The following is a 14,309-nucleotide window of genomic DNA, read 5'->3' on the forward strand; positions in this document are numbered from 1 at the left end:
CATCTACAGCCCTTCCCTCATCAATTAACTTTGTCACTCCTCAAAGAATTCTATTAGGTTTGTAAGACATGACCTTCCCTGCACAAAACCATGCTGCCTATCACTGATAAGTATATTTTCTTCCAAATGTGAATAGATCCTATCCCTCAGTATCTTCTCCAACAGTTTGCCTACCACTGACGTCAAGCTCACAGATCTATAATTCCCGGGATTATCCCTGCTACCCTTCTTAAACAAAGGGACAACATTAGCAATTCTCCAGTCGTCTGGGACCTCACCCATGCTCAAGGATGCTGCAAAGATATCTGTTAAGGCCCCAGCTATTTCTTTCCTCGCTTCCCTCAGTAACCTGGGATAGATCCCATCCGGACCTGGGGACTTGTCCACCTTAATATTAGAATACCTAAAACTTCCCCCTTCCTTATGCCGACTTAACCTAGAGTATTTAAACATTCATCCCTCACCTCAACATCCGTCATGTCCCTCTCCTTGGTGAATACCGATGCAAAGTACTCATTAAGAATCTCACCCATTTCCTCTGACTCCACGCATAAATTCCCTCTTTTGTCTTTGAGTGGGCCAATCCTTTCTCTCATTACCCTCTTGCTCCTTATATACGAATAAAAGACTTTGGGATTTTCCTTAACCCTGTTAGCCAAAGAAATTTCATGACCCCTTTTAGCCCTCTTTATTGCGTGTTTGAGATTTGTCCTACTTTCCCGATATTCCTCCAAAGCTTCATCAGTTTTAAGTTGCCTAGATCTTATGTATGCTTCCTTTTTCATCTTAGGTGATAAAACACAAAACATTCAGTAAATCTGCTTACCTAGAGGTCGGATTCCTTTCACCCCAGTTCACACCCAGTCTATCAGGGTCCTAGCTTAGTTACTGGCCCTCTGTCACAACCCTGCTGACTATGTGGCAATAATGCATCAGCCACAATATAACTTAATTTGATTTGTTATTGCACGGTGATCAAATTACATTGATAAAAGTTTTCTTCGAAGTGCCTATTTTGTCAGAAGAAAACGGCTCAAAGTTACAGAATTACCTCCCTCACCAACAGTGACGTGACCTTTTGGTCAAAAATTGATTTTGTATCTCTAATACTTAGATTGTGATTGAATTCTTGGATTCTGTCTTCACAATAAGTTTAAAGCTGGAAGGGAAGGGGGAGATTTAGTCCACTCAATTCAAATACAATATTCTGTGTGATTTGTTCAACTGTGTGTTTGACTGGAAGTTCCTTTTGAATTTAGAAATTAGATAAATTCATAAAGCTTCAGTCAGCACTTTAGAGTTATTTTAAGCTTGCTTGTTTCAAATTATTGGGCTTGATTTGGAGCATTTGAAGTAAGGTTGTGGGGAAAAAATGTAACTACAGCTGACAATTTCCATAGTTGATATATATATAATGTATAAATACACACATATAAAGGCAATTATAACACCCCTTTAGCACAATTGCAAATGATTTGTTGTCTTGCACTGTAGGGAATTAACAATATTTAATCACTTCTGTAAAAATCTATTTTGTTATTTATTTGTTTTTGCTTATTCCATTACGATCTAATCTCTTGTAATGTGAGATTTAAGCACCTGAACTTCATGAAGGTTAAAAAACAGTTTGTTTATTGTAGCAGCATCAATGCTGTATTAACTGTCAAAGGAAAGCTTAACTTCAAGGAACATACTAAATTGGCAGAGGTAGCTATGAGGAACAATTCATAGAGTGTATTCGGGATTGTTCCCGAGAATAATATGGCCGTGATTCTCCCAAAAGGGAATAAAGTCCCTTAGCCATTTAGCTTTTAGCCATATGTTTCCCGGCATTCACAGTGGTGAGAAACACATGGTTGTTCAACAGGGCCTGAATGGGCAATGGGGAGCTCTGCTCGTTGGAACTCCCCATAGCGAGAGATCTCCAAGGCCCTGAAAACAATCCCTGACCTCAACCGCCCCCCCCAGCAAAAATGCAATATGGGAAGTCCCCCACCCACCCACGGCAACCCTGGCCCGATCGCATACGTGTGCAAAAATGCCAACCTGGTACCTTGGCAGTGCCCATGCCAGCTAGCAGTGCCACCTGGGTAGTGCCAGGTCAGCACCCAGGTGGCACTGACAGGGTGCCAAGCTGGCACTGCCAGGGTATCCATGTGGCACCAACAGTGCCAGGCCACCACTCTGCCCACCACCGATCCCCTGGCAGACCCTCACAAGTGCCGTGCCACCTGGTCCCCGTTTGAGGGGATCAGTGCTGAACAGCACTTGCCCGAGGTCTCTGAAGCGAAGGCGTTGAATCCCAAAGCCTCAGGTACCTCAGGAATCTCCACATTAGAGTGAGGCTTACTGCCTCGTTCTAATATGCAAATTTGATAAAAGGTGATTGCAACATCTTACGAGATTGTGTTGAATCTCGCGAGGCGTTGCGAGCCGGGTAGATCCCGGCCACGCTCTGCCGTGGTGAGCTACTTTTCCAGCCCAGCGTGGCCATTGAATCCCGCCCTACGTTGTGGATCCAACCTACTTAACAGGCTATTTTGGATGCGATAGTGTGCAATGAAGCAGGTTTAATAAACAATCCCAGAGTAAAAGATCCCCTAGGAAACAGTGACCATACATGGTAGAATTTAGCATTCAATCTGAGAGTGAGAAACATGGGTCAGAAACAAGTGTGCTACATTTGAATAAGGATAATTATACAGAATGAGGGCAGAGTTGGCTGGAGTGAACTGGGAAAGGAGTTTAGCAGGTTGATCAGTAATGGCAGATGTTTAATTTGATTTGATTTTGTTTATTGTCACGTGTACCGAGGTACAGTGAAAAGTATTTTTCTGTGAGCAGCTCAACAGATCATTGAGTACATGAAAATAAAATAAAATAAAATAAACTATAATAATGAAATAGTTCATGACTAAATAATAGTTCCGACTTGGATCACAGTCTGTGCGGAGTCTGCACTTTCTCCCCGTGTCTGTGTGGGTTAGGTGGATTGGGCGTGCTAAATTGCTCTTAGGTTAGGTGGGATTACTGGAAAAGGTGGAGGTGTGGGCTTAAGTAGGGTGCTCTTTCCAAGAGCCGGTGCAGAATCGATGGGCCGAATAGCCTCCTTCTGCACTGTAAATTCTATGATTGAAATACAATAACAATCATGAGGGAAAAAGTATTGGGGTGAGTGACTAATGGGGCTAAAAGCTGATAAGTGCCCTGGACCTGATGAGTTGCATCCCAAGGTATTAAAGGAAGTAGCTGCAGAGATAGTGGATGCACTGCTAATAATCTTCCAAGAAACCTTAAATTCTGGAAATGTCCCAGAGGATTGGAAAACTGCCAATGTAACACCTTTATTCAAAAAAGGAGGGAGACAAAAAACATGTAATTATCGGCCAGTCAGCTTAACTTCTGTCATTGGGAAAATGTTAGAATCCATTATAAAGGATGTAACAGCAGAGCAGTTGGAAATGCATAATATAATCAAGCAGAATCAACATGGCTTCATGATGGGGAAATCATGCCTGACAAATGTATCAGAATATATTTGAGGTGGTAATGAGCAGGGTAGATGAAGGGGAACCAGTGGATGTAATATACTTGGATTTCCAAAAAGAGTTTGATAAGGTACCACATAAAAGGCTACTTAAAAACAAAGAACAAAGAAAAGTACAGCACAGGAACAGACCCTTCGGCCTCCAAGCCTGCACTGACCATGCTGCCTGTCTGAACTAAAATCTTCTACATTTCCGAGGTCCGTATCCCTCTATTCCCATCCTATTCATGTATTTGTCAAGATGCCCCCTTAAACATCACTTTTGTCCCTGCTTCCACCATCTCCTCCGGCAGCGAGTTCCAGGCACCCACTACCCTCTGTATAAAAAACTTGCCTCGCACATCTCCTCTAAACCTTGCCCCTCACACCTTAAACCTATGCCCCCTAGTAATTGACCCCTCTACTCTGGGGAAAAGGTCTCTGACTATCCACTCTGTCTATGCCCCTCATAATTTTGTAGACCTCTATCAGGTCGCCCCACAACCTCCTTCGTTCCAGTGCGAACAAACCGAGTTTATTCAACCACTCCTCATAGCTAATGCCCTCCATACCAGGCAACATTATGGTAAATCTCTTCTGCTCCCTCTCTGAAGCCTCCACATCCTTCTGGTAGTGTGGCAACCATAATTGAACACTATACTCCTAACTAAGGTTCTATATAGCTGCAACATGACTTGCCAATTTTTATACTCAATGCCCCAGCCAATGAAGGCAAGCATGCCGTATGCCTTGTTGACTACCTTCCCCACCTGTGTTGCCCCTTTCAGTGACCTGTGGACCTGTACACCTAGATCTCTCTGACTGTCAATACTCTTGACGGTTTTACCATTCACTGTATATTCCCGAAATGTATTATACCTTCCAAAATGAATTACCTGACATTTGTCCGGATTAAACTCCATCTGCCATTTCTCTGCCCAAGTCTCCAAACGATCTAAATCCTGCTGTATCCTCTGACAGTCCTCATCGCTATCCGCAATTCCACCAACCTTTGTGTCATCCGCAAACCTACTAATCAGACCAGTTACGTTTTCCTCCAAATCGTTTATATATACTACGAGCAGCAAAGGTCCCAGCACTGATCCCTGCGGAACACCAGTAGTCACAGCCCTCCAATCAGAAAAGCACCCTTCCATTGCTACTCTCTGCCTTCTGTGACCTAGCCAGTTCTGATTCCACCTTGCCAGCTCACCCCTGATCCCATGTGACTTCACCTTTTGTACCAGTCTGCCATGAGGGATCTTGTCAAAGGCCTTACTGAAGTCCATATAGACAACATCCACTGCCCTACCTGCATCAACCATCTTTGTGACCTCCTCGAAAAACTCTATCAAGTTAGTAAGATAAAAAGATAAGAATCCATGTTGTTGGCGGTAGTATATTAGCATGGATAGAGAATTGGCTGACTGATAGAAGATGGAATATTGGGCTAAGAGGACCATTTTCAGGATGACAACCTGTAACCAGTGGAGTGCCACAGGGATCTGCTGGAACCACAATTATTCACAATATAAATTAATGACTTCAACGAAGGACGTGAACGCACTACTGCCAAGTTTGCAGATGACACAAAAATATGTGTGAAGGCAAATGGTGAAAGGGTCCACCTTCCAGCCTCAGAATATTCCCAAAGATCTATCTTCTTTCTCATGAGTTCCATCCTCCGGTCCCAGAGTGCTCCCAGAGATCTGTCTTCATTCTCAGGAGATCTAGCCTCCTGTCTCAGAATGTTCCCAGTGATCCATCTTCATTTTCAGGAGGTCCATCTTCTTTCTTCATTAGTGGTCAGTGATGTTTGGCCCCTTTTCAATATGGTGTCCAGACATGACAGTTGAATACCCGCCATCCAGGCCTGCTACACCACAGAATACGGCGCAAAATACCCAGCTGCATAATTAATAAAGATTTGACATGTTTTTCCGTTGGCCTTTGCTGCAGGAAACGTTACACTTTCCCACCCCCGCATGGGGCTTAGCCCCGAAATGGGAGAATTCTGGCCGGAGAGTTGCAGCTACTTCAGCCTCCCTCGCTAATAGGGCCAGTTTCAGTTCTTTCACCATCTGCTCCATCTCAGCCAAGCATCCTTCCATTTCATCCACCACAATTCAATTCCTGTGATGTAGCATGTCACTTCTGACACCAAGATGTAATGTGAGATTTAAGCACATGGACTTCATAGAACATAAAACATACAGTGCAGAAGGAGGCCATTCAGCCCATCGAGTCTGCACCGACCCACTTAAGCCCTCACTTCCATCCTATCCCCGTAACCCAATAACCCCTCCTAACCTTTTTGGTCACTAAGGGCAATCTTCCATGGCCAATCCACCTAACCTGCACGTCTTTGGACTGTGGGAGGAAACTGGAGCACCTGGAGGAAATTCACGCAGACATGGGGAGAATGTGCAGACTCCGCACAGACAGTGACCCAGCGGGGAATCGAACCTGGGACCCTGGCGCTGTGAAGCCACGTGCTATTCACTTGAGCTACCGTGCTGTCAAAATGAAGATTAAAAAACAGGGTTCCTTTATTCCATTAGCATCAAAGCTGCATAAATCTGAAGGGAAAGTTTACCTTCCAAGGGACAAACTACAGGAATATTGATAGCTGAGCAGAATTAGGCCACTTGGCCCATCGAGTCTGCTCCGCCATTCAATCATGGCTGATATTTTTCTCATCCCCATTCTCCTGCCTTCTCCCCATAACCCTTGATCCCCTTATTAATCAAGAACCTATCTATCTCTATCTTAAAGACACTCAGTGATTTGGCCTCCACAGCCTTCTGCAGCAAAGATTTCCACAGATTCACCACCCTCTGTTGACTATGAAGAATTAATGCTGGATTTATCCAAGTTCATTTTTTGTTAGTTGAACTGTTTCTCAATGACCATTTTCCACCTCTTAGGTTGAGATTGCAGCAGAAGAATCTCAGCCCACAGAGCTGGACAGGTTGAATACGCTGTCAAATCCCATCACGAGAATGCTCCAACCCTCTGTCACTTGTTTACCCACTCTTACTGTGGATTTGTTGCAAATTGTCTGCTCTGCTCATCAATCTAACTTAAAATAAGACAGACTGGAAAGATATCCGATGTGGATGGTGGATACCTGGAGATACCCTTACGAGTGCAGTGCACGTTAGTGCACATTTTCTGACAGAATAATGGAAATCTTTGCCGAGCCTGTGAATACTTGATGCCACAATTCAAGATGAATAAACATTGTATTCCAAACACCAACACGGTTAGCCTTCATGGACATAAAAATTCAATGATCAAACCAAATTTAATAAATGTAAATTTAAAATTGTGCTCACTATTTTGTTTCCTTTTTAACAGCTAATTTCCCATAGAAGCAGGAGTAGGCCATTAGGCCATTTGAGCCTGCTCTCCCATTCGATGTGATCATAGAATTGATAGTACAGAAGGAGGCCATTTGGCCCATTGAGTCTGCACCAGCCCTTGGAAGCAGCACCCTACTTAAGCCACCACCCTATCCCGTAACCCAGTAACCCCACCTAACCTTTTGGGCACTAAGGAGTAATTTGTCTTGGCCAATCCACTGAACCTGCACTGGACTGTGGGAGGAAACCGGAGCACTCGGAGGAAACCCACGCAGCCACGGGGAGAACGTGCAGACTCCACACAGACAGTCACCCGAGGCTGGAATTGAACCTGGGTCCCTGGAGCCGTGAAGCAACAGTGCTAGCCACTGTGCCACCGTGCCACCCTGCTGATCCTCCATCCAAGCACTACTCCCATGTTCTCTCCATACCCCTGATGCCTTTAGAGCCTAGAAATCGAACTATTTCCTTCTTAAATACATTCAATAACTTTGCCACCAAAACCTTCTGTGGAAGAGAATGCTGCAGGTTCACCATCTGAATGAAGAGGTTTCTCTTCATCTCAGTCTATCCTGTATCCCGAGACTGTGACTCCTTGTTCTGAATCCTCCAGCCCGAGGAAACATCATCCCTGCATCCAGCCTGTCCAGCCCTGTCAGAAATTTCAATGAAATCCTTCCTCATTCTTCTAAATTCCAGTGAATACAGGCCTAGTCATCCCAATCTCGATACTTCACAATATCTTGTAGTGAAAGAGCAACAAAGGTTCAGCAGTAAAATGTAACGTTTACAATGTTTCAAACAGTTAATCGTCTTCAAAGATAGCAAGAAATCGAGGATGGTGTGATTAAAAATATTCTGTGTAATTATTTTGCCCAATATTTGAATTGCGAATTTATCCCAGAACAGTCAATTTAAATCTGACTTTTCCTTACTGATTTAGAATAAGATACTTTAAGGTAGATTTTTGTCTTTACTGAATGGGTGCTGACCTGACTGCTGAATTCATTGGGATGAAAATCTGATGGAATCTATAACCAAACTTCGGCCCAGGCTGTGAAAACTACAAAGGCACATTACTATAAATGCTGGAACTTGCAAAATGTTCAGCCGGTCTGACTGTATCTGTGGTGAGGCAAACAGTTAACATTTCAGGATAATGACATTCCATCAGTGAAAGTGACAACCTGCCCTCATAACACTTGATTAGAAAAGAGGAGAACTTACATTCCGTTTTGCTGCTACATCATAGCATTTGAGTAAACCAGTATTCCAGATTAACTTCTTCCTACTATTCACTACATTGTGACTTTGAAACTCACATTGCCGCCTCTTTCCAAGAGAAAAGAATCCAGTTTCTGCAATGGTATCTCATAACCAAGGCTTCTGACCCTGTCAGAAGGGGAAATTCCTATTCCCTTCCCTTGGGCAGACTTTGGTCTGTTTCCGTAGGTAGTAATTCCTGGGACAGGTGGCTAGTCTGTCTAGAGGGGCTTATAGCTTGAGGGATGCCACCCCTCATCAAGTGTGGCTGACCAGGAGTCTCTCCAGCTCTTATTGCCAGTCTTCGGGTTGCCAGTGTTAGGGTTGTTTTCAGGATGGCAGCCTGTGACTCGTGGTGTGCCTCAGGGGTCTGTGCTGGGACCACAACTTTTCACAATATACATGAATGATCTGGAAGAAGGAACTGAAGGCACTGTTGCTAAGTTTGCAGATGATACAAAGATCTGTAGCGGGACAGGTAGTATTGAGGAAGCAAGGGGGCTGCAGAAGGATTTGGACAAACTAGGAGAGTGGGCAGTGAAGTGGCAAATTAAATACAATGTGGAAAAGTGTGAGGTTATGCACTTTGGAAGGAGGAACTTAGGTATAGACTATTTTCTAAGTGGGAAAATGCATCGGAAATCTGAAACACAAAGGGTCTTGGGAGTCCTTGTTCATGATTTTCTTAAGGTTAATGTGCAGGTTCAGTCAGCAGTTAAGAAGGCAAATGCAATGTTGGCATTCATGCCGAGAGGGCTAGAATACAAGACCAGGGATGTACTTCTGAGGCTGTATAAGGCTCTGGTCAGACCCCATTTGGAGTATTGTGAGCAGTTTTGGGCTCTGTATCTAAGGAAGGATTTGCTGGCCTTGGAAAGGACCCAGAGGAGGTTCACAAGATTAATCCCTGGAATGAAGAACTTGTCATATGAGGAATGGTTGAGGACTCTGGGTCTGTACTCGTTGGAGTTTAGAAGGATGAGGGGGGATCTTATTGAAACTTACAGGATACTGCGAGGCCTGGATGTGGATGTTAAGTAATGGGTTAAGAGACATTGCAATTAGTTGTCTCATTTATGTTAAGTATCCATTAATTGACACTGATATGTAAAGGGGCTTCAGGTGGCCTCTGTCAGGTGATGTATAGTTAGAGTTTTGTGCAAAGGCTGTTGGAATGAAATAAATGTGTGTTTGTGAAAAAGGAACAGAACTTTAGACTCTTCATATCACAGCAACTAAAACGTCTAACAGTGGAGAAGATGTTTCCACTTGTAGGAAAAACTGGAACCAGAGGACACCATCTCAGACTAAAGTGACGATCCTTTAAAGCAGAGATGAGGAGGAACTTTTTCAGCCAGAGGGTGGTGAATCTGTGGAACTCTTTGCCGCAGAAGGCTGTGGAGGCCAAATCACTGAGTATCTTTAAGACAGAGGTCGATAGGTTTTTGATTAATATGTGGATCAGTAGTTATGGGGAGAAGGCAGGAGAATGGGGATGAGAAAATATCAGCCATGATTGAATGGCGGAGCAGACTCGATGGGCCGAGTAGACTAATTCTGCTCCTATGACTTATGGTCTTATGGTTAAGAAGGATTTGCAAGCTGACGCATTCAACCTGATTGACCACTGTTGCTAACTTTTGGTTGGCTCTTAAATGTTGCTCGTTGTGTTTTTACTTAATTTGCTCTGTTTCTATAACCTTTGCTCTAGAGTCGGCAGGTATCTTTATGATACCACCACGAGGTTCAAGTTCAAGTGCTGATCAATAACTCAATACACCAGTTAGTACGTTTCAAATCAAAACACGTTTATTATACACAGTCAATCACTACTCATGCATAAAACTCTACTTACTAGACTATCTCTAACACTAAATGGCCTATACTTAGCTTTGGAACTGGCCCACCAGGTCAGGGGAACAAATGGCCTTTCGCTCGATTCTGAGTCTGCAGGCTTCAAAGCTGGTATGGACTGGTAGCTAGGAGCGCCTATCTCATAGCGTGTGAGACTTACTTGGTTGGTGCAGCTACTAGGCGGGTCACGTTCAAGGGTTGTTTCGAGCTGCTGAGTGACCCTGCCAAGAAGGACGAATTGAACTTGGGGACTCTATTTTATAGTCCCCAGGGGCTTCGCGCCATTCGGGGCGGACCCCGTACCTGGTTCCAAGTGATTGGACTACATTCTGATCACTTGGATCGATTTCTCCAATACTGGAGCTGTTCCCTGATCGCTGGGTGGTCCCCAAGTGTCCGTTGGCCTTCCTTTGTCTTGGCTCCTGCTGGCGTCGAGGAGTCTGGCTTGGCTTTGTTTACCTTAACTGTTTCCAATTGTTCCCGGGGATCGCTCATCGATATGTTGGTTGTTAGTTTCAGTGCTGTCTGGGTTTCTGCAAGTTCTAATACACAGGAAATTTTGCACCTGCTTGTTTTTCCTGGCTTGACTGAATTTCCCTGCATTCTTTGCGGATCTCCATTTTAAGTCGGGAAGTGGCCAACCCAGGTGGCTACACCACGATATGAACAACCTTGACCATCGAGCCCAGGGATGGAACTCGAACCCGGAGCTTCTGGCTCAGAGGCAGGGGCGTTACCCATTGTGGCACAAGACCTCCCAGAAGGGAAAATGTTTGTAGATATGAGACAGAAAAATGTTTCTCTTTAGGGATGAGTTGAATGCAAATGTCAGACTGGGATTGAAACTCAGACCATCTAATCTTGATTTTGATTTTCTGTTCCTTCACATTGGCAGGATTCACTGTTCCCGCTGCGGTGAATGGAGATTTGGCTGAGCGCCAAATTCTCCATCCTCACTGGCAGCGGTAGTGAGGTGGACTCACAATGGAGAATCCCACCCCTTGTTTGGTATTTTAACCACCAATAGAGGAGAATTTGGTTGCAATTTGTAAAGACATCATAAATGACTTTGAACTGATTGGTACTTTTTAAATATCATAAATACCATTCCGCTTGACCACTGCTACCCAATCCCTGTCCAAAAATCATCCTTGGAAGGATATATTTCAAAATACATGGGATATCTAATTTGATAATTGTTAATCTTCATTTCTAAATATGAATATTTCAATATCAGGCATGTTACAGAAAAATATGGATTTTTTTTAAAAAAAAGAATGTACTTCACTCTAACTCCATCAGGTCAACTTTCATCTTTTCTCTTATTTTGCAGCTCTTGGTTCCACACTTGATGCTAAATATGATGCCCTCCTAACTTCAAATATTGTTCCAATGTATCCTGCTTTTAAAAGTGAGTGTTCGCGTTTGTAACTGAAAAGGGGAAAAAAAGTGACAAAATAGCAGAACTATATGGCTGGATTCTGTGGGATTGATGGTGCCTCAGCCATGAAGACTCAACGGGCAGCCCCCAATAGTTACGTGGGGGTGGTCCAACAGAATCAAGTGCCCTTCAGGCACTTAAGTGGCCACCGTCAGGTCTCCCCCACGATTGAGGTCCTTGGCAATTGGAAGTCTCACCTGCTGAGAGCTGCCAGCCAAGCAGAGTACAGTAGTTACTCAGAACCGGCAGTGCCAGAAGGGGTAGTGCTTCTGGCGACACTGCACCCAATAGAGACCAGCAATATTGTGGTACCCTAGACCAAAGGTAAGTGTTGATGGGATGGTGATCACAGGGTGAGTGTCATGGGAGAGATGGGGCAATGGGTAGGAGTAAAGGGCAGGAGGTTGGCTTTCAGCGGCTCCTCCCCCTTTCCGATGCCGGGTCCGTCGGTCAGGCACGGGAAAAGGACATCCCCCAGGGAAGCCTGATAGGGTTTGCTGGGTGACCTTCCAAGGGTGTGGGAAAGCTTTGTGCCTCCTGTTAAATTCCTGATTCACTACATGGCAGTGGCCTCAGGGATAATGGATGCCAATTGGCTCATTGACCTAATTGCCATCCTACCGTTGTGGCTGGGAATTCCATGTAAGAGCCTTCTAACCTCTGACTTAATTAGGAATGGTCCTCTTAATCAGGACTGCCTCTCCCAGGATTAAGTGGGCCTGGTTGCCATGGTTCCCTCTGCATTGGACTGTATTAAATCCAGCTCTTCATTCCACGTTTTGTCATGAGGACATAGTTTGGCCACTAGATGGAGTCAGAATTACTTTTATCTTAACAACTTGGCGATTGTGACCACTTGCTCATCATCCCTTATTTGCCAATGATATCAAGTGGACTGTTAGTTCTGGCCTCCTCTCACACTAGTGAATAGGAGAGTAGTTTTTAGCTTTGCCAGTGCCATACCATAGCATGAAAATGTATAGAACCATCAAACTGTTGCTAACTGGCTGTTGCAAAATCCTTGAATATCATTGGTCAGCTATCAGTTTCAGGTTACTTTTACACTGACATATATATCAATGGCATTGTAAAATATTTATGAGATGACTATTATGAACAGAGGCTCATGCCATTGCAAAGTATTGTCACATATTTTGAAACTTTGTGTTTGTCCATAATTGTACTCTTTTCATACGTTGCCATTTTTCTGTTCTGATTGGTGTTGTGCAGGAGTGTGGAACTACTTTCACAAGGTGATGGTGAAAAAGCTAGCAACAGAACGGAATGGAATTAATGTTATAAGTGGTCCCGTGTTTGATTATGACTATGATGGTCTCTATGACACAATTGATAAAGTAAAACGGTAAGCCTAGTCTTTTTGTTTTTGTCCTATTTAAATAGAAGGCAATGCATCTTATTTACACTTTGATAGCTTGACTCTGTGTTGACCTGAGATTAGCTATTTATTGATATCATTTCACTTTAGATTAACTGTACTGACCCTGCACAACAAATATGACATCTAATACAGGGGCCTGAAGAGCTGAGCTTTAGCTTTCCTGGCAATTTGCAGGACACAATTTTCTTTTGTGACATCTTCATGCAACCTTTCAGCTATAGCGGAAGAAAAACCAAAAGCTTTGCTTATCGAAAGCAGTGCTGCTCCAATTTACAATGCTTGTATCATCACAACCCATTAGATTATGAACATGAAATACGAAGTCCCAATTGTAAAATGAGCCCGAAAGGAGGATAAACTCTCTGGGCGCGATCTTACCAAATTTGTTCTAAGTGTGGTGGCGAGCGGGATCCGCCAGATGTTTCCTCGACAGCTGACCTGGCGAAACTGTCACCAGTATCTAACGTTAATTAGGGCACTTAATTATTTTTTATTCTTTCATGGGATGTGGGCATCACTGGGCAAGCATTCATTGCCCATCTCTGAGGGAATTTAAGAGTCAACCACATTGCTGTGGGTCTGGAGTCACATGTAGGCCAGACCAGGTAAGGACGACAGATTTCCTTCCTTGAAGGACATTAGTGAACCAGATGGGTTTTCACAACAATCAACAATGGTTTCATGGTCATCTTTAGACTTTTACTTCCAGATTTTTATTCAATTCAAATTCTACCATCTGCCACAGTGGGATTCGAACCCAGATCCCTGCAGTATTACCCTGGTCTCTGGATTACTCATCCAGTGACAATATCACTATGCCACTGCCTCCTCTCAATGATGTAGCATGGGCTCTACGCCACAAATGACTGTCCTGCCAGCTGATTCGTCGGGATGGTGCCCGGCAGCTCCCCGCGAACGAGGAGGAGCAGCACTTAAACCGATCTCGTAGAGTGAACCCCAGACAGTACGCAGCCATGCCACCATGCAGACAGTACGCAGCCATGCCACCATGCAGACAGTATGCAGCCATGCCACCACGCAGACAGTACGCAGCCATGCCACCATGCAGACAGTACATAGCCAAGCCACCACGCAGACAGTATGCAGCCATGCCACCATGCAGACAGTATGCAGCCAAGCTACCACACAGACAGTACGCAGCCATGCCACCATGCAGACAGTACGCAGCCATGCCACCATGCAGACAGTACGCAGCCAAGCCACCACGCAGACAGTACGCAGCCAAGCCACCACGCAGACAGTACGCAGCCATGCCACCATGCAGACAGTACGCAGCCATGCCACCACGCAGACAGTACGCAGCCATGCCACCATGCAGACAGTACGCAGCCATGCCACCATGCAGACAGTACGCAGCCATGCCACCATGCAGACAGTACGCAGCCATGCCACCATGCAGACAGTACGGAGCCATGCCACCACGCAGGCAGTATGCAGCCA

At 44.5% G+C, this 14,309-nt stretch overlaps 1 protein-coding gene across 3 annotated transcripts in view; it reads left to right on the plus strand.

Annotated features, from left to right (window-relative positions):
• The window catches only part of enpp2 (ectonucleotide pyrophosphatase/phosphodiesterase 2), a 291,596-nt gene that overhangs the window by 214,622 nt on the left and 62,665 nt on the right, over positions 1-14,309 (plus strand). For all 3 annotated transcript variants that reach the window (XM_072467399.1, XM_072467398.1, XM_072467400.1), the window contains 2 exons: positions 11,342-11,419; positions 12,680-12,812. In XM_072467399.1, coding sequence (XP_072323500.1) covers positions 11,342-11,419; positions 12,680-12,812 — 211 coding nt within the window. The remainder of the gene's footprint in view (positions 1-11,341; positions 11,420-12,679; positions 12,813-14,309) is intronic.

This window comes from Scyliorhinus torazame, chromosome 11 (assembly GCF_047496885.1).
Source record: "Scyliorhinus torazame isolate Kashiwa2021f chromosome 11, sScyTor2.1, whole genome shotgun sequence".
In the NCBI taxonomy this organism is placed as follows: domain Eukaryota; kingdom Metazoa; phylum Chordata; class Chondrichthyes; order Carcharhiniformes; family Scyliorhinidae; genus Scyliorhinus; species Scyliorhinus torazame.